This window comes from Elephantulus edwardii, unplaced genomic scaffold (assembly GCF_000299155.1).
Source record: "Elephantulus edwardii isolate Elephantulus edwardi_28Jun2011 unplaced genomic scaffold, EleEdw1.0 scaffold00222, whole genome shotgun sequence".
NCBI lineage: Eukaryota > Metazoa > Chordata > Mammalia > Macroscelidea > Macroscelididae > Elephantulus > Elephantulus edwardii.
In genome coordinates this window covers 1,253,646-1,273,755 of record NW_006399972.1, presented here as the reverse complement: position 1 = coordinate 1,273,755, position 20,110 = coordinate 1,253,646, and the positions used below count along the sequence as shown (strand labels likewise).

The 20,110-nt window shown below is 41.1% G+C and overlaps 1 protein-coding gene across 1 annotated transcript in view; it reads right to left on the bottom strand.

Annotated features, from left to right (window-relative positions):
• The window catches only part of ATP8A1 (ATPase, aminophospholipid transporter (APLT), class I, type 8A, member 1), a 375,206-nt gene that overhangs the window by 102,790 nt on the left and 252,306 nt on the right, over window positions 1-20,110 (bottom strand). The window contains exon 24 of the mRNA XM_006898188.1: window positions 2,503-2,675. Coding sequence (XP_006898250.1) covers window positions 2,503-2,675 — 173 coding nt within the window. The remainder of the gene's footprint in view (window positions 1-2,502; window positions 2,676-20,110) is intronic.

Sequence of the window (20,110 nt, the reverse complement as noted above, 5' to 3'; positions counted from 1 at the left end):
TTTTCTTAATATATGACACAGAAAAGAAAAAGAAATGATATAACTAGGATAATTGGATTCCTAGGGATAATAAGCAACTCTTAATTCTCTGAGTATGACATAATTCTGTAGGCTGAAATCATGCTTATAAAGGCACTGAGTATGGTTTAAGTTATTTTGGGGAAGCATATGTCAACTGAAATTCAGAAAAAAATATTGAAGTGTAGCTTTATAGTTTGGAGAAATGTGTATCTATCTATCTATCTATAATGTGCGTGTGTGTGTGTGTGTGTGTGTAAGAGATATAGTGATAAACCCATATATAGATATATATATATATATTTAGGTAATGATGTTACAAGCCTTTGAGTTGCCTATGACTCATATGGAACTTATGTATAATAGCTCTAAACCCTGCTCTATCCTGAGACAAACTTATTGTCTCTGACACACCTACCCCATTACCCAAGTCATTGTGTCTATCCGTCTCATCTAGGGTCTTCCTTTTTGACAAAGAGGGCTATAAAAAGAGTAAGATTCCTTTATTAGTAAGTGTCTCCTTTGATAAAATAATAAAAGCAAGTAGAAATTTCTAAAGATACAGATAAAAGTCTAGATTCTGAGAAGCTTTGCTAGCATTTCCTCTCCTAGGAAGAGATAGTAGTGTAAGTGGCTAGACTGGACCTGGCCTGGCTACCGGTAAGATTAATTAAATGGAGGGCAAAAAAGAAAATTCTTTTTCCTTCAAGGTGCCTGGAAGGGAAGGGACTGGAACAGTTAGGAATAAAACACATCATTTAAACAAAGTAGACCAAAAAAAAAAAAAAAAAGACAATTCTCTGACAAGAAATTCATAAAGAATTGGTGCTAAATAGTTGACAGAAATTTGATTTTATGGATTAGACCTTTATAATGTAAAACAGGTTTCAATTTAGGATACTGGTTATGCTATAGAGTGGGGGTTGAAGGACAGTACAGTCAATTCTTAATCAGGGGGCAAATGCTCTCCTATGTGGGAAAGAGGGGACTCATGGTGCACAGGCCACAGAGAGCTGTGCTGTTAACACAGAGGTGGAGCCTCTCCAGTGGAGCGAATCCACCAGGGGTGCTGCAGGAGAATGATGAGCAATCTCTTCCTGTGTGATTTACAGCCTCAGAAACTCATGAGAGGGTCAACTACGAGTTAGTTCCAAGTTGACAGTAATGAGTAGGAGAAGGTAGGCATGTGGGAAATGATGGGAGTTACTGCCTCTAATCACCTCATTCCCAGAGTCAGTCCTACTTTGATTCAAAGCAGAATCAAAGACCTATGCGTAGAAAACAAAATTTCCTGTTTGAGTCAGCTTCCCCTCACTGTGTGAGCCTGTGTGTGTCAGAGTACACCTGTGCTCCATAAGTTTGTTCAATGGCTAACCTTTTTGGCAAATAAACTGCCACACCTTTCTTCCATGTGCCTTTGGTTAGAGTTGGACCTCAAACTTTTCAGAGAGCAGCCAAGTTGTTAATCGTATTGCACCACCCAGTAACTTCAGGGAAAACATCAAACCCCAAACCCACTGCCATCAAGGTGACCTTCCTCTGGTTTTCCCAGGCTGTACATCTATGGGAGGAGACTGTCCTTCCTTCTCCCAGGGAGTGGCTGGTGCATTCAAACTGCTGACCTTTCAGTTAGTGGCCTGACATATTACATGCTATGTCATGAAGGATTCTTATTTGTAGAAAACAGAACTCTTAAAAATTCCTTATCTGCATTTTCATTTAAGGTTATTAATTTTCTAAAAATAAATCATAACCCTTAAAATAACACAATTCTAAAAAGAAATGCAGACACAGAATGTAATTTAAACACAGAAAAAGGCAAGAAGACTGTAAATTCAAAGTTGTCGTTGATGTTAGATGCTGTCAAGTCATACACGATTTGAAGTGTGAACAATAAGAATTACTATTTGCTAGGCCTCTTGTTATACCATCAGGTTGGAACTGACCCATAGCTGACTCTCCAGTGGGTTTTCAGAGGCAGTAATCGCACAGAAGGAGATTGCCCAGGCTTTTCCTGTCGAGAAGCTGGTAGATTAGAACTGTGTGCCTTTGGGATTGTGGTGCAGATTCTTACCACGAGGCCACCAGACTTCCTAATATAACAATATTCTACTAACACATTTTACTCGAGTTTGTCAACAGTGGGGTCTTGGGTCAGTGAATTTCTAACCTGGTCTTTACAAATTCTACATGGAGGACCTTCAAGGAATTATTCAAAACCAGGAATTCAGATATGGAGGAGTTGGGGAAAGAGTAGACAGATAATGAACACTGCATTAAAAGAGATCAGGGGAAGAACTGTATAAAAAGAAGATATAATTAGGCATTATTTGTATGACAACAATCTGAAACAATGGGTACACTGTGGGGTAGGGTGGAGGAGTGGGAAGGGGGAAGAAAATATTCAACAATGAAAATCTCAAGAATTTAGGACTGAGTGACCCTTCGCTGAAGACTAAAAATATTAAGAGATGAATAACTCACCTGCAGCAAATGACAGCTTTGCACGACAAGGCCAAGTCCAGGAAATACTGACGTACTCCGAAGGTTAAGGCATACTTGAGGGTTTTCCCATCAATTATAAGGGCAAAGTCATTCTCTTTCCGGAGAGCATCACCGAGCGTAGTGCAGTGGTGACTCAAGGTTTCCCTTGTTCCCTGTAAATTAATCGCAGAAAGCCACTCAAATGGATTATTCTATCTTTTAAGATGACTCATGGGTGTTCAGTAACAGCACTCATTTATTCTTACTGCTTTATGCAATTCAGATTGCCTTCACAGTATCTCTACTCAATTGCTTCTTGCAGAAGATTGGGTGAATGTTATCAGAAGTTATTCCCTTGAAAGCACACAACTGTTCCTGGCAGGACCAGGTTTACACCGTAAGTCATCCATTCCTGTTAGCTCCCATCACCCACCATCGTAGCTCCTAGCTCTAACCACACAACCACAACACTGCAAACGATTTTCAGTATCATGTTATTATGCCAATGTTATGGCTTATTCACTCACTCACTCGCTCGCTGCCACTGAGCCAGAACAGCTCATAGCTGACCTGCCTCTACATTTCCAGCGGCTGCAAATCACTCAGCCACACAGAGGAGACTACTCATTTTTCTCCCATAGAGCAGCTGGTGGATTCAAACCACTCACCTTTGGGTTGGCAGTCCAATTCTCTACCGACTAGGGCCCTAGAGCTCCATAGATATTAACTAGTGAAAACTGCTTAACCATGGACTAAATAAAAAGTTAAAGAACATAATTCAAATAATTTATATATTTGTTGTTATGTGCCGTCAAGTCGCTTGCAACTCATAGTGACCCTATGTACAAAAGCCCTAAACTCCGCTCTGTCCTGTGCCAATCGCAATGTCTCTGACAATCTCATCCCAATTATCCCAGTCACTGACTCAATCCACCTCATAGAGGGCCTTCCTCTCCTGCGCTGTCCCTCCACCCTCCCAAGCATGATGTCCCTCTCTAAGGACCTGTCTCTCCTCACAGCATGTCCGAAGTATGTTAGACGGAGCCTCAGAATCCTTGCCTCCAAGGATCCACCCGGTTTAACCCTTTCCAGGACAAATCTGTTTGTTTTCATAGCAGTCCATGGTATTCTCAGTACTCTTCTCCAGCACCACAGCTCAAAGGCAATTCTCCTTCTATCCTCCTTGGTCACTGTCCAACTCTCTGATGCATAACAAGTGATTGCGAAGACCATGACCTGTATCAGACATACCTTAGTCTCCAGAGAGACACCATTGCTCTATATTGTTTCAAAAATACTCAATGCTATTCTCAGTAACCAAGAAAACAAAAGTGCCATATCTGTAATCTCTTGCCACTGTTACGAATTGCCTTCTACAACTTTAGTCATAATTTCATGATGCTGTGTTTTTGTTGAAAATGGTGATGTATGGTCAAACAAAAGGCACCTTCCCTTTCCACCAATGAACAGTTTGCTTTCTGACTGATAAGGTATGTGAGTGCACACACACATACACAGCGGCATATATATATATATATATATATATATATACACACAGTGTCAAGGAAAGCTTAGTTCATCTCAAATGCACAAAGCTATTCATTTCCTTTCCTTTGTGAAGACTACTTTCCCAGATTTCCAAAGACAAAGGTTTCTAGATGTTTATCTTTTCTCCCCAAATCCTGTATGTTCTTCCTATAACGTGGTGAAAAACATCTCCTCTTTTACAGATGCCCCAATGCTGCACACAAAAATACAGGCCATGATTGCTCTTTGATTAGATTTTCTGCAAACTTTTTTTTTGGTATGTGATTTTATTTCAGATTGGTTTGCATACAAGACTTGCTTACACTGTGTTTCACTCCTGTACACTGTGCTTCATGCATTCCTTCACTCATGCTGTGTTTCATACAATCATTTATATACACTGTGTTTTATAAAATCAATTACCACTGATCGATGCCTACCATTACCTTGTCTTTTAAGGTCCACACTGGATCTTTCCCATCCTTCACCCCTCCTCCAACCTACCCACCAAAATTGGCTATCCTTGTGATTTTCCTCCTCCTCATTTTTTATCCCCTTTACTCCACTCACCTCCCAAATTTTGCATTTTACACATACCTTACTTATCTTTCTATTTTGTTTTTTAAGTGCAGATATCTGAGTCTGCATTTTTTGATATAATAAGGATATACATCTGTTTATAGAACATATATTTACAAAACACAAATGTATTATTCATACAGCAAATAAATCTATAATGTCTATGACATTTTAGATAATATTTTTATTACATTCATAGGATTACAGTTCCAGGTTGAGAACATGATTATCAAGTTGCAGTTATTTTTTACAGAGGGAAGCAAAGGCATTGGCAGTTAAATTTTTATACCAGAGAATTTTAAAGGTGTTTCTGCATTTGTACTAAAATGTGGTTATAACTATGTTCTGGAAATTTCAGAACATGTTTATCAAAACAATAAAACTATGCTGAACTATTAAGTCAGCCCGCTCAATGTCTCCCACAGTGAAACTTGACTTAACACTCCCCCAGCTCCCCATTATACACCTAGTGATATGAAGAACCAACTTATAGCAGCATTTTTCACAAAATTTTCAGTTCACACCTCACATCAGAGTTGAGGGTGGGGATTAGGTGTTCTAATTTATGGGTCTCACTCATTTATTTGCTGCTAAAAATTTTTGGACCAAGACGACTGATGAAAGAGGTGAAAAGGTCAGCAAGGTTCTGTGAGCACAGCCTACCAACAAGGACTACCTTAAAATCAAATTTATATAAACAAAATCAATGGATGAATAGGTAATCACTGATCTGATTTTAAAAAAGAAAATGACCTAGTAGCATATTACATTTAATATACACTGGGCACAGCTCCAAAGGTCCCTACCTGTATAGCTCTGGCTTGGTATAGGAGATCAGGAGAAGTACTGTACTGGGCAAGTCTGCTGTCACGGACTTCTCCAAATTATTCAGGAGCAATGATATCAGATTGAAGACAAAGGTGTGCCTGATTCAGGCCATGGTCTTTTTAATCATATGTTATGCATCTGAAAACTGGTCAATGAATGATGATGACAGAAGACGAATCGATGCCTTTGGACAGTGGTGTTGGAGAAGAGTATTGAATATCCTATGGACCGTCAAAAGAACAAAGACTTATGTCTTGGAGAACGTGTAGCTCAGAATGCTCCCTGGAGGCAAGGATGACAAAGCTTCTCACATACTCTGGGTATGTTGCTAGGAGATGCTATTCCTTGGAAAGGGGTATATCATGCTTGGGAAGGTGGAGGGCCAGTGAAGGATAGGAAGACCCTTAATGAAATGGACTGACACAGTGACTGCAGCAATGGCCTCAGGTGTGGCAGGGATGATGAGGACGGCATAGCGTAGGAAAGGCTTTGGGAGCTACCGCTCAAAGAGTCACTGTGAGTCATACTCAACGTGACAGTACCTAACAACAACAATAACTACCCTACTGCCCTCACCAAGATAGACTTACACAGTGATTATAACAAGGGCTGGAACGTGCTGCAGATTGTGAGGATGCCACAACAACAACAACTATCCTAGTCATAGGGAACTGTGGCATTTAGTTCATCAGGAAGGCATTGTGGTACCTCTCTGGGAATTCAAATCTACCAGGGGCACTGAGGGAGTATGATGAAAATATTCCTTCTGTGAGATTTATACACACATCTATTTTGTTGTTGCTGTTAAGTGCTGTGGAGTCATAGCAACACTATGAACGAAATACCTGGACACTTGTCTCACTTTCATCCTTTCTCCAGGTTCCCAGGATTTCTGGAGGCAAGCTATTATGGAAGTGGATGCCACTCCTGCTTCCAAGCTTGTTTTAATCGGGAAGCTCCATGAAACACTGTCCACCATGGGTAACCATTCTCGCATTTGACACATCAGTGTCACAGTGTTTGGCTTCACAGCAACCACAAGGTACTTCTGTACAGAAAGTGGACATACCAGGATTACACGACCTAGAAGAATGTTTGACCAAAAACAATTAAAAACAGCCCACAAGCCATCGTCTCATCAAGGAGATTTTAAAGTTATATCCTTGAGCAGGCCTTGGCCTCTGGCCCCAGTCAGAACAGCAACACAAAACAAATGGACCCCAGAAACTTCTGTTGCCTGACTGCCACCAAAGTGAAACCATCACTGTGGTCTCACACACATATAGACAGGAAGAATTTATTCAGAATTCTGGGTGGTGCTAATAAAAATGTTGGAGGTTTGAATCACCCAGAAACACCACTTCGGAAGTGAGTCCATGGAAACCCTTTAGAGCTCAGTTCTACATTCTGACCTCCACACGGTCACCAAGAGTTGGAGTCACCTTGACGGCAGCTGGTTATCAGCACAACCATGTGCAGGACGTTCTCCTGCTGTCCTCACTGTTCAGATGAGAACAATAACAAAGGAAGCTCCTTGCTCAGGAATATACACTTACTAAGAACTAAAATCAAACTCAGAAATAAACTTCTGTGCTATCTTCTTCTTCTCCTCGATATGATTTCATCTTAAAAATTCAGAAATTAAATTTGAGAGCACCAGGCACAGCGAGTTAGAACTGGAATGCCCACCCCGTTTCCTCTGTGGTTTCCCTGGAGTCTTCATCATCTGTCTTTTATCTCATCTTTACCGTGAACAGAGACTTCTCTCATAAACCATTGGAAACATAAATATGCCACTTTTTGTTTTAAATTCTATAGCTTGCCACTACACGGTAAAGTCTAAATTCCTTAAAATGGCACTGAATTTTTTTCTACCAAACCAAATCCACCTTTCCTTCATATTTCCCTATTTCCCAACTACTCAATGCATTCCACTATCTGGATTTCAATATCTTCCTCTTTCTAGAATGTTCTCCACACCAGAGAAACCTCTATTCTCCTTTGAAAATCAAGTTTACCTTTCTCTATGCTGGCAAAGCCCTCAGTTCTTTAAAAGAAAAGAACTACCTAATCAGTTTCCCATTAACAAACAGCAATTGCTCATTATAGATGAGCCAGAAATACAGCCTTATTGTATGTGTGCACTGATACATTCAGGTTTTAATCATAGACACCTCATCTTCTCTATTGTCTTTTACAAACTTGCCAAAAGTGAGGGGGATTTAAAAGAAAAAAAAAAGGTGCTCTATCTGGTCTCCAATTTTCTATACTCTGATAATCAACAGTTCTTCAAACCAATGCATTGTTCACTAAGTGATATTGTATTTTTTAAGCTCTTTCACAAACAACTCCTATGATGAAAGCATGAAAAAGACCTTGAGATGTTATTCAGGAGAACTTCAGACAAGCTATAATCCACAACTGACCATGAAGTCAAGTTCCCAAGGTCTAGAAAATGAAGGCTACCTGAGCATCATACAAAAGTCCTCATCCACCAACCTGTGGGAGAGCGTGCTGGCCTCTCTACCCCCTTCATTTCTAAAGCCTCGTCCAACACCTTTAAATTTGATGAAAACTCTCCTATTTGTGGCATCATTACCCCTGGGTTTCCTTGGTGATTATCACAGATCTTCAGCATATCCAAAGGTGTGAGGAGGTTTAACAGAGATAGTATTTCAGAAGGTGAGGCAAAAACTTCCCACAGTGAATTCTTCTGCTAGGCCACCTAGGGTGCAAGGTAACAGCCATAACAACAACAGCTGCAAAGCAATTCTTATTTTAGCTTGTAGTTTTCTTTTCTAAGGAGCTCTGGTGTTGCCTGTGTGATGCCAGTGGCAAGTTATAGTCTATCCTTATTTACTGCCAGGAGAATTTGAAAATTCTTTCATTTATGAGAATTTCTTTCCTCCTAAGCCTAGGAACCATACGTTAGCACAGGTATATTGATTGTATCTAGAGATAACATGTCTTACTATATTAGTTGTTGCTTTGGGTGTTTTGTTTGGACTTTTCTCTTTCTTTTTTTTCTGGTTACAATGGTGTGCCTAATTTAGGCCATGGTCTTCACAATTACTTATTATGCTTCAGAGAGCTGGACAATCACTAAGGATGTCAGAAGAAGAATTGATGCCTTCGAGTTGTGGGGCTTGAGAAGTCTTGGACATACCACTGACTGCCAAGTAAACCAATAGATCTGTCTTAAAGAGGGTTAAACCAACTCTCTCCTTGGAGACTAGGATGTTGAAGCTCCGCCTCATATACTTTGGGTATGTGGTCAGGTGAGACCGGTCCTTGGAGAAGGTCTTCATACTTGCAGGGGTGGAGGGACAGTGCAGGAGAGGAAGACCCCAGATGAGACGGATTGATACAGTAACTGGGGAAATGAGGATAGGTGAATTAGAATTAGTGAGACTGGCTCAGAACAGGGCAGGGTTCAGAGCTGCTGTACATAGTGTTGCTATGGGTTGCAGGCAACTGAACAGCACATAGCAGCAGCAGCAACAACAACGTATTATATTGGCTGTTTTTCTTATTTATGCCTCTTGTTTAGAGTCAACAAGGCCTCAGGGAAGTTGCCTGTTATATTTTGGAGGAACATTCTTCTAAGTGGTACAGCACTCTTCTGTCAATTGCTGTTCTGAGGTAACTTAGGGTTGCTGTTCTGCTGAACCTTGTGCCATTGGGGTGTCAAATGCCATAACAGTTACCCATGGTCGACAGTGTTTGGTGGAGCTTCCAGTTTAAGACAGGTCTGGAAGCAGGAGTAGCATCCAATTACTAAACAACATGCGTCTGGAAACACCAACAAATGATGGAAGAACCTTTTAAATTTAGTGACTTGTGAAAATGAAAATTAGAAATGAGAAGCTAAATCAGAAAAGGGACTAAACCCCACATACTATGACAATAAAAGGTGAGTCTCTCTCTCTGTTCTATGTTTTCATGTGTGGCTGAGAGAAAATGAGGATCTGTTACTATAATCAGGTACATTCACAGCATCTTGGGGAAACAGGCATGCAAGAGGAAAGACTAAGGTCAAGGTGGAGAGTGAAATAAAAGAGGAAGCCAAACAATTCCCTGGTCAGAACCCTATGTAGGCAACTCAACTCCACTCTCTCAAACTCATTATGAGAAAACTCATTGCCATCAAATCAGAACCAACTCACAGCTGACCTTCCAGTGGGTTTTCAGAGGCTATAAATCACAAGAAAGGAGACTGTCTATCTTCCTTCTGAGGAACAGTTTGTGGGTTCAACCCACTTGCCTGTGGGTTGGCAGCACAATTCCTTACTCATTAGGCCATGAGAGCTCCACACAAAGGCAAGTCCTAATTAGCAGCATTTAGTTCCATCTTCTCACTGTACTTTCTCGCCTGGCCAATTTCTGACACAGCCCACTGCCAACAACTTCTCTTTGAACACCTCAGATTGAACAGATAAAAAGACACCACCCAGCGGACACCCTCTCCTAGAGTTCCTCCCTTACATGGATGCTCCTTGCTGCTCGTCTACACCCGCACCTCTGCCTCTGCTGTTTTCTAAGCTGCCACTCAGTCAACACTAGCATACGGTGCCACTACGTGTTAACAGAGTAACACACAGCCCGGCCTTAATGGTGGGTGTTACTCAGGCCACTGTTGAAGCCATCACATCAGTCCACCTCATGGTACATTTTTCTACTTTTCGCTGACCACTTAATGCCACATATTCTTTCCAGAAGAGTGACTTTTCCTCATTCTGTGTCCAACGGACGTGAGCCAGAGCTCCCACTTCTTTGTTTCTATCTAAAGAACATTCTAGTTGAATTCCTATGAGACAGATTTCTCTATTCTTTTGGCTGTTCAACAGTCTTTACCAATACCACACTTAACAATGTGTTAACTCTCATTTTTCTTTCTTTTATTGTTTAGGTTTTACACGTACATGAAATAACAGAGAAGTTCACGGATGGAAAGATAGACTTTGTCATCAAAACGCCATCTTGCTTTTTCTATTTATGTCTGTTATAGCTATGTGTCACTGAGCTGACCATGAGTCGTGGAGGCCTTAGGAATAACAGGGTGAAGCTTTCCTGTAACCTGCGCTCCTCTCACGACCTCTACCACTCTTAAGCCCACTGCTGCACCACTCTGTCAATCTAGCACATTTTGGTTCTTCATTTCTGTAGCTGACCCACCCTCTGCTTTTTCTTTTTTCAAGGACTGGTACCTCTTGCTAGCATCTATGCAAGCCCAGTGGATGCCACCCCTCTCCCCTAACTGGCTATTCTAGACTTTCTCTTTTCTCCTTTAGCTTTCATATTTGTTCTCATCATGCCAGCAAATGTCTGATTTATATCAACTTTTTATACCAGAAAGAATGTCCTCAAGTTTTGTTCCTTAATGTGTTTGTAGAAGATTAAGGAATGCAGCCTTTGGTATGGATGGCATCTCAATGTCAGGAAAACAAAGACTCTTACCACTGGACTGAGAGGCAGAACAATTATGGATGGTGAGGAGACTGAAACTGTAAACAGCTTTATCTTGCTTGAGTCTACAATTAACATCCTTGGTACCAGTAGTCAGAAAATAAGGAGACACACTGCTATGGGAAAATCTTCAGTTAGGGAACCTCTCCAAATTATTGAGGAGCAATGGTGTCAGTTTGAGCACTAAGGTGAGTCTGATTCATGCCCTGGTATTTACGATTACTTGCTATGCATCTGAGAGCTAGGCAATGAAGAAGGATGACAGGAAAAGGAACTGATTCCTTTGAGCTGTGGTGTTGGAGAAGAGCACCAAACATCCTATGGACAGCCAAGAGAACAGAGATACCTTGGAAAGAGTGCAGCCAGAGTGCTCTTTGGAGGCAAGAATGATGAGGCTTTACCCCACATACTTCGGACATGTTCCAAGGAGGAGGACCTCCTATTCCTTGGAGAAGGACATGATATTGGGAAGGGTGGAGGGTTGGCAAAGGAGAAGACTGTCAATCAGGTGGTTGACAGGGTGACTGCTGCAAAGGGCTCTTGTGTGGCAGGAAGTGTGAGGATGGCACAGGATAGAACAGGGTTCAGATCTTTTGTTCATAGGGTTGCCATGTGTCATGGTCAACTCGACAGCACCTGACAGCAGCAACAGCAGCAGCAGCAACAACAACAACTACAACAACAACTACTTCAAAACATTCCTTTACCTTTTGGTCGCCACCGGGTGACTCAGTTCCAATTTATGACAACCCCTCCTGTGCCAGCACAGAACTTTACCTCAAGAGCTTCCCATGGATGATTTTTTTCAAAAATAGATCACCAGGCCTATCTTCTCTGGAAGGATTCGAACCCGTTAGTTGGAAGTGGAGAATACTATCTATGGACACTATCCAGTGACTCCTTCACCTCATGCCTCCTTAAGTCTCGACTTAGGAGGAAAAGCAGTTTTCTTTTCCCCAATTATGTCCTTTATGCTTTTCTTTGCATCTACATCCTTCCATTTTCCCCTCCTCCCAAACCTCTTTAAGCCCAGATATTAGGCCATGCTTTTATTCTAAAAACAATGGACCAAGAATATATCCCAAGAAATCTTCCCTTAATGCTACTTTCCGTGATTCTTCCAGGAGACATGGATACTTGCATCCTTCTCTTGCCCTTATGATAGAACCATTTCATAGCTGACATGTCAACAGGTTTCCTGAGGCTGCAGGTCACACAGGAGCAGACTGTCCATCTTCTTCCTGAGGAGCCGCTAGTGGATATGATCCACTGGAGAAGCTCTGTTGTTGGGTCAGCTGTGTACTCCCTGCCCACCAGACTCCACAGTGGCGTCTTTTAGGTTTCTTAAATGGTTTGTTTAATCCTACCCAATATGTCATAATGGGTACTAGTTTATCAGTTCCTATCTACCTTTTCAAACTGAAGCTCCTTATGAAAGGGTTGTTATGTGCTGTTGAGTTGCGTGCAACTCATAGCAACCATATGTACAACAGCCCTAAACCCTGCTTTCTCCTTTGCCAATCTTATTGTCTCCAACACACCTTCTCCGATTACCGCAGTCACTGAATCAATCCATCTCGATGGTCTTCCTCTCCTGAGCAGTCCTTCTACCCTCCCAAGCATGATCTCCCTCTCCAAGGACTGATCCTGCCTTGCAACATGTCCAAAGCATATCACACAAAGTTTCAGAGTCCTTGCCTCCAAGGATCAGCCTGGCTTCACCCACTCCAGGACAAACTTGTTTGTTCCCATAGCTGTGCATGGTATATTCAATACTCTTCTCCAGCACCACAGCTCAGCTCAAAGACATCAACTCTCCTTCTATCATCCTTAGTCATTAGTCCTTGTCCAGCTCTCTGATGAATAGCAAGTATTTCCAAAGACTTTGGCCTGTATCAGGCTCACCTTAGTCTCCAGACTGACATCGTTGCTTTGGAGAGGTCTCTGACAGCAGACTTTCCCAATACAATTTGTCTTTTAATTTCTTGGTTGCTGGTACCAAGAGTGTTGACTGTAGAGCCAAGCAAATTGAATCTGTCAACAATCTCAATCTCTTCACCATCTATCATGATGCTGCCAATCGGCCCAGTGGTGAGAATCTTTGTTTTCTTGCTGTTGAACTTCAATCCTTATTGAAGGCTGCAGTCCTTGACTTTCTGTAGCAAGGTCTCAGGTCCTCCTCAGTTTCAGCAAGCACGGTTGTGTCACTTGCATAATGCAGATTGTTGATAAGTCTACCTCAAATCCTGATGCCACACTTCTCCTCATACAGTCCAGCCTTCCGGATAATCTGTTCTGCATACAGATTGAAAATATACGGAGATAGGACACATCCTTGACACATACCCTTCCCAATTTTGAACCATGTGGTGTTTCCTTGCTCTGTTCTGATGACTGCCTCCTGGTCCAAGTATAGGTTTCACATAGGCACAATCAAGTGTTCTGGGATTCCCATTCTTGTCAGAGTCAGCCACAGTTTGTCGTGATCACACAGTGAAATGTCTTTGTATAGTCAATGAAACACAGATAGACATTTGTCTGATACTCCTTGCTTTCAGCCAAGATCCATCTGACATTAGCTATTATATCCCTAGTGCCACAGCCTCTTTTAAATCCAGCCTGCACTTCAGCCAGTTCTCTGGTGATGTGCTGTTCCAGTCAGTTTTGGATAATCTTCAGCAGAACCATGTGATATCAATGATACAGTTTAATAATTTCCACACTGCTAGATCACCATTGTTTGGAATGGGAACAAATATAGATCTCTTCTAGTCAGATGGCCAAGTGGTTGTTCTCCAGATTTCTTGGCACAACTTGTTGAGTACATGCAGGGTAGCATCTGTTAGCTGAAATATGTCAATTGGTATACCATCTATTCCTGGAGCCTTGGTTTTTGCCGATTCTTTCAGATCAGCTTGGACTTCTTCCTTCATCACCACAGGCTCTTGCTCATATGTAGTTTCATTAAATTCTTCTGGGTCCACCAATTCCTTTTGGTACAATGACTCTGTATATTCTTTCCATCTTATTCTAATGCTGCCTGGATCATTTAATATTCTGCCCAAAGCACCTTTAAGTATTGAAATTCAAGGTCTGAATTTGTTCTTCAGTTCCTTCAGCTTAAAAAATGTTGAGCTAGTTTGGCCCTTTTGATTTTCTGACTCCAGCTCCTGGCACACTTCATTGTAATAATAGTTTGTCTTTCTAAGTTGTGCTCTGAAATATTTTTTTTTAGATTTTTTTTATTATTATTATTAAATTTTATTAGTTTCAATGAACATTCACAGGGATTCTGGGCTTTCACTCCTTCATTGCCGCACCATTCTCTCCACCCTCCTCCCCAGTTTGCTCTTCTTCCCTGCCATCCGACTGTCTGTTTTAATTGTCCAATTGCCACAGTGCTTGTCAAAGTCAGTTCTGATTAATCTCCTTTGTCGGCGTGTCCTTTGCCATTCCCTATCACTCCTCCCTGAGAGAGACTTCACCCTGATTCATAAGGAAAAGGGGATGGCGTATTCTCTTAGCTACTTCCTGCTGAAAAGGGACGCTGTGGGTTTCAGGGTGAAGATCTTCTCTCACTACTCTAAAGGGCCCCTTTGGCAGTAGGAAACACATAGACTATTATGGAGATTGATTTTGGAATTTAGATGCACTGTTATTGATTGTGCTTGGCCGTACATGTTCATATCCTTGAAGATGTATCATGGGGGTGTTGCAGCCTAGAAGTTCAACTCCTTAATATCTTGATTTCTTCCCTTTGTTTTGACTTCTTGGCACTCCAATGAAATATTCAGAGTTTTTTCTGACATCCATCTTGGTCTTTTCTTCCTCCTCCTCTGTCTTTGTAATGACCTTTTGCACTCTTCCTGGGTGATATTCTTGATATCCTCCCATAGTTCATCCGGTCTTTGCTCATTAATTTTCAAAGCCTCAAACCTGTTCCTGAGAGGGTTTTGAAATTCAGGTGGGATAGACTCAAGGTCAAATTCTGGTTCCCGTGGATTTAATTTTCCTCAGATTCAGCTTGAATTGCATGTGAGTAGTTGGTGGTCTGTTCTAGGATCAGCACCTGGCTTAGTTTTCACAGCTGATAGTGAGCTTCTCTATTGGTTCTTTCCACAGATGTAATCAATCTGATTCCTATGCACACTATCAGGTGAAATCCATGTGAATAGCCTGTGTTTATGTTTCTTATAATATGTATTTGCAATGAATAAGTCATTGAAATGAATAAATAGTTGGTCACTGAATAATAAATTATTCATGATGGGGAAATAAGTTATGGGAATTTAAAATGCTTTCTCATATGATCATTTTAAGGCCCATTTTTCTGCTGTCTGTAAAACTCCTGTCTAACCTTAGTGATACTGAATTAGAATAACAAAGTTAATAAACACATCTATAATATAGAAAAGTAGAATAAAGAAATATTTACAATTCAATGGTAATTAATAATATTAGGTACAGTGTATAAGAATGATCATATCAAACACAATGTGAATGAAGGAATGTATACATGAATGAAATGGAATGTATACAAATTTTGTAGGCAATCCAATATCAAATAAAACATTTAAAACCCAACACCCCCCAAAAAATTTACTACCCTAAACCAGAAATTATTTAAATATGATAAAATGACCACCAAGACTAGCTATTAAATGAGCAAGAACAGAGCAATGAGAACTAAGCAATACTTATTTAGCCCATAAGATGTAAGCTCAGGGGGGAAAAAATAGAGGAAGTAACATAGTTTGCAGATATTTAAATGAAGTATAGTTCCTTCTGGAAGCAGGAGTGGCATCCATTTCCAAAATGGCTTGCCTCCAGAAACTCTATGAACAGTGCTCAGGCCTTTTGTTCATAGGGTCCTTATGAGTCATCTATGTCTCAACGGCACCTAACAACAACAACAACAACACCATCAACATAGTTCCTTGATAAAGATAAGCACAACCAAAAGGCCTAGTGATAAGCCATTAAAATGCCTAGGGTACAGCCTGTTTTAAAGAGATGGGTTAAAAACCCCAAGGCTGTACCTCTCCAGTGGTTCTAAACCATCAGCAGCTCATTAGGAAAAAGATGGGCAATCCCTCCCTGTGTGATTTACAGCCTCAGAAACCCTGCTGCAGACTCAGCCACCATTTGGCTCCAACTTGCTGGCATGAGTGAGTGAATAATCACCCAGGGAAATAAAAAAGCAACAATCTTCAAGAAATAAGAGAAGTGCGGTTTGTGGTAGTCTTTTCCAATGTTCTTGCTTGACCTTCAGTGAGTAAATTCCTGGATAAAATCACAGAGGATGCCTTAGGCAATGCAATATGACACAGTTTTACAGTGACAGGGACTGAAATCCCTGATTTTTTTTTAAGGTATTACAGCACAGAACTTGTCCCTTTAATGTCGGCAAAATATGCTTGGAGCAGCCCAAAGAACTTGGAGCCCAGATGTGCGAGCAGCATGTTAGGCCATCTAAGAGCTATGTTTTCCACGGCCCAATAGGAAAGTTGCAGAAAGCACCTGTATAAAAACAACCCTTTTCTGTTCTTTGCCTTCCTGTTTGTTTTTGACTCTGTACAGAGGTTTAAAGGATGAGCAGTCTTATTCAGGAACAAGTCCAAGGAACACCCAAGTAGGGAATGTGGAAATATCCCTAAAGGCTTTGCCTAGAACACTGGTTAGCCAAGTGTTCACCAAACAGAGAGGAGGTGAAGTTTGTGAATAAAGAGTACAGCATATCACACCTAATACGAGTGACATCCACACCTTACTCCTGGGCGGCAGTTACCTACTTGCAATAAATGTAAATAACGTGTGATCATTCAGACACATCCCCAAGGGGATGGCCAACAAGGCCAAGTCAAACAACAAATGTTAAAGGCAAAAAACCTATCTACACTTACTTAGGAGTGTATTTGGGTGTTTGGGTGTGAATACAAACAAGCCTCCAAAGTTTACACTTGCTTCTCCCTGGACATTTGTTAAATGTGTACAGGTTAAATCATAAATTTATGTTGTGAAGGGGATTCTATTCCCTGAAAGGTGGTGGTGGGGGGAGTGAATACAGGTTGACTTTCAGACATAAAATCTAACAATACATTTCATTGTTCTTTGACTTGAGCTTTTCCTCCACAACTGGACACAAAGTTTACCACCAACGAAGTCTAATGATCACACAATTGGGGCTAATGAATCACGTTTGACAAGACCACACAGCTTCGCCCTTTGTGAGGATGGACTTAAGTTTAATGAGGCCAATACTTCCTGCTATCTCAGCATCAGAGATTTTCACTTTCAATTACTTTGACACAGAACGGACAACATCTGATACAATGTTATAAAATGCCTTTAGTAAGTATTGCTAAACAAAGCTGGAGAATTCTGCTGAGGGAGGTAGCACATTGGGGGCATATTCACAGTAAAACACCTTGAGAACTAGTCAGTTGATGTGTGTACTTCATCAGAAAGGTGTACAAGAGAAAGCTGAGACTGGCCAGTGAGGACATATACGATGCTCCTCTGTAGTGAGAGCCAAGGCTGAATGGTGCTCCAATATAGAGTTGGGTTTCAGAGACTCTAGGGAACTCATTCCCAGAGGTCAGATCTCAAGGTTTTCCTCCACTGGCCGAAAATGCAGTGTGGAGGAGTCAACCAGACATTTTTACTTTGTTTGAAAAGGGAGGGGGGGAACCCACCAAAAACCAAACCAACCAAAAAACCAGTGTTTTATTTTGAAAAATGTCCTTAATTACATAAAAGGGGAAAATGAAAAGAAAATGAGAAATAATGACCTATTCTAATAATTGAGTTATGGTAACAAGCTCATTGTTGTAGAAAGAAATATATGAAAAAGTGGCATGGGTAGTTCTTTTCATGCTCCACTGAAAAAAGTTACCATCTTGGGGTATTTGTGTGATTCAACCTATCTCCTCATGATTTTAATTTAGTTTGATTAAGTCTTGAAGGCTTGGGTTGAATCCTTGCCCAGTCACTAACTGGTTATCTTTCTTTAGGTAGGTGTGGATTCTACAAATCCTAGTTTTCTCATTCATAATTAAGTGAATGGCTATTTCGCAGGGCAACTGTAGTGATAATACAAGCTCACTGCTTTGTCTGTAAGTGCCCTGTCCAGAGCTTGGCACGAAGCTGAAATCAATAAAGACCAGCTCTTTTTCTTTCACAGACATTAGGTTTAAGGGAGGGGCCACCACAACACACAGTATGCCCTGCAAACTGTCAGACATAATACACAACATTAGTTAGTACAACCCAAGTGCTATTATTACTGAGATAATTTTAATTTTTCTTTTCCTGAAATCTCCTGGTGGTAGGCAGTTTTATTTCAATCTACTCTTTGAATGCTACCACTCAATTTTGTCAGTTATTTCTTCCACATAAAAAGATAGCAAAGTGGGCTGGATATGGGGGGAGGAAATTATGTAACAATGAAAGATTTTTTTTAAAGAGAAAAGCAAACTGGAGGGGATGGGTAGAGAGGAAAGGAAAACATGCAACAATGAATGAATGGAAATCCAAGTTCTCTATAAACTTTTGTTAAAATATCAATTAAAATAAAAAAAGGTAGTTATAAATTCATCTTTTCTTAAATTCTAAGAAAGAAAGTATTATTCTTGCTCACAAAACATACAGTTCTCAGTAATATTATATATAGGGTGTGTGTGTGTGTGTGTGTGTGTGTGTGTGTGTGTGTGAGTCTAGAGACCAAAGTTTGCCTGGTCCAGGCCCTAGTCTTCACAGTTACTTGCTATGCATCAGAGTGCTGGACAATCACTAAGAATGACAAAAAGAAGAATTAATGCCTTTGAGTTGTGTGTTGGAGAAGAGTCATGAACATAACATGCACCTCCAAGAAAACAAATTAAGTCTGTCTTGGAAAGTGTGAAATCAAGTTTCTCCTTGTCGTTGTTAAGTGCCATCGAGTCAGGTATGACTGATAGTGACCCTGTGAACAAAAGATCTGAAACCAGTCCTGTCCTACACCATCCTCACACTTGCTGACACACAAGAGCCCACTGCAGCAGTCACCGCGTCAATCCACCTGGCTGAGGATATTCCTCTCCTTCGATGACCCCCCAATCTTCCCAACATCATGTCCCTTTCCAACAAAAAGCATCTCCTAGCAATATTTTCAAAATATGTTAGGCAGTGCCTCATCATTTTTGCCTCCAAAGAGCACTCTGGCTGCACCATCTCCAAGACATATCTATTTGTTTTCTTGACTGTCCATGAATGTTCAGTGCTCTTCTCCAACACCATGGTTCAAAGGCATCAATCTTACTCTGTCATCCTATTTATTCATTGTCCAGATCTTGGATACATAGCCAGTAATAGGAAAGACCATGGCCTGAATCAGACACACCTTAGTCTTCAAACTGACATCACTACTCCTCAATAATTTGGAAAAGTCCCTAACTGTAGATCTTCCCATTGCAATGTGTCTCCTTATTTCCTGACTGCTCATACCAAGGATGCTAATTATGGATCCAAGCAAGAGGAAGCTGTTGACAGTTTCAATCTCCTCTCCATCCATCATGACACTGACTATTGATTCAGTGGTAAGAGTCTTAGTTGGTTTTTTTTTTAATATTGAGATGCAACCCATACTAAAAGCTGAATTCCTTGATCTTCTGCAACAAGTGCTTCAAGTCCTCCTCACTTTTAGCAAGCAAGGTTGTGTCATCTGCATAATGCAGGATCTTGATGAATCTCCCTCCAATCCTGATGCCACACTCCTCTTCATAGAGTCCAGTTTCTTGGATAACTTGCTCGTGTGAACAGACTGAACAGATATGGAGACAGAATATATCCTTGACACACTCCCTTCCCAATTTCAAACCATGCAGAGTGTTCCCCTGCTCTGTTTGCACAACAGCCAGCCTCCTGCTCCAGGTATAGGTTCCTCATGAGCACAATCAAGTGCTCTGGGATTCCCATTCTTCTCAATGTCAGCCACATATTGTCGTGATCCACACAGCCACAGTCAAGTTTCTCCTTTGAGGCTAGGATTTTTTGAAGCTCCGTCTCACCTACTTTGGGCATGTGGCCAGGAAGGACTGGTCCTTGGAGAAAGACATCATGCTTGGAAGGGTAGAGGACAGTGCAGGACAGGAAGACTCTGTATGTGATAGATTGATACAGTTAACTGTGGCAATGGTGGTAGGTGTGTCAGCGTCAGTGAGACTGGCTC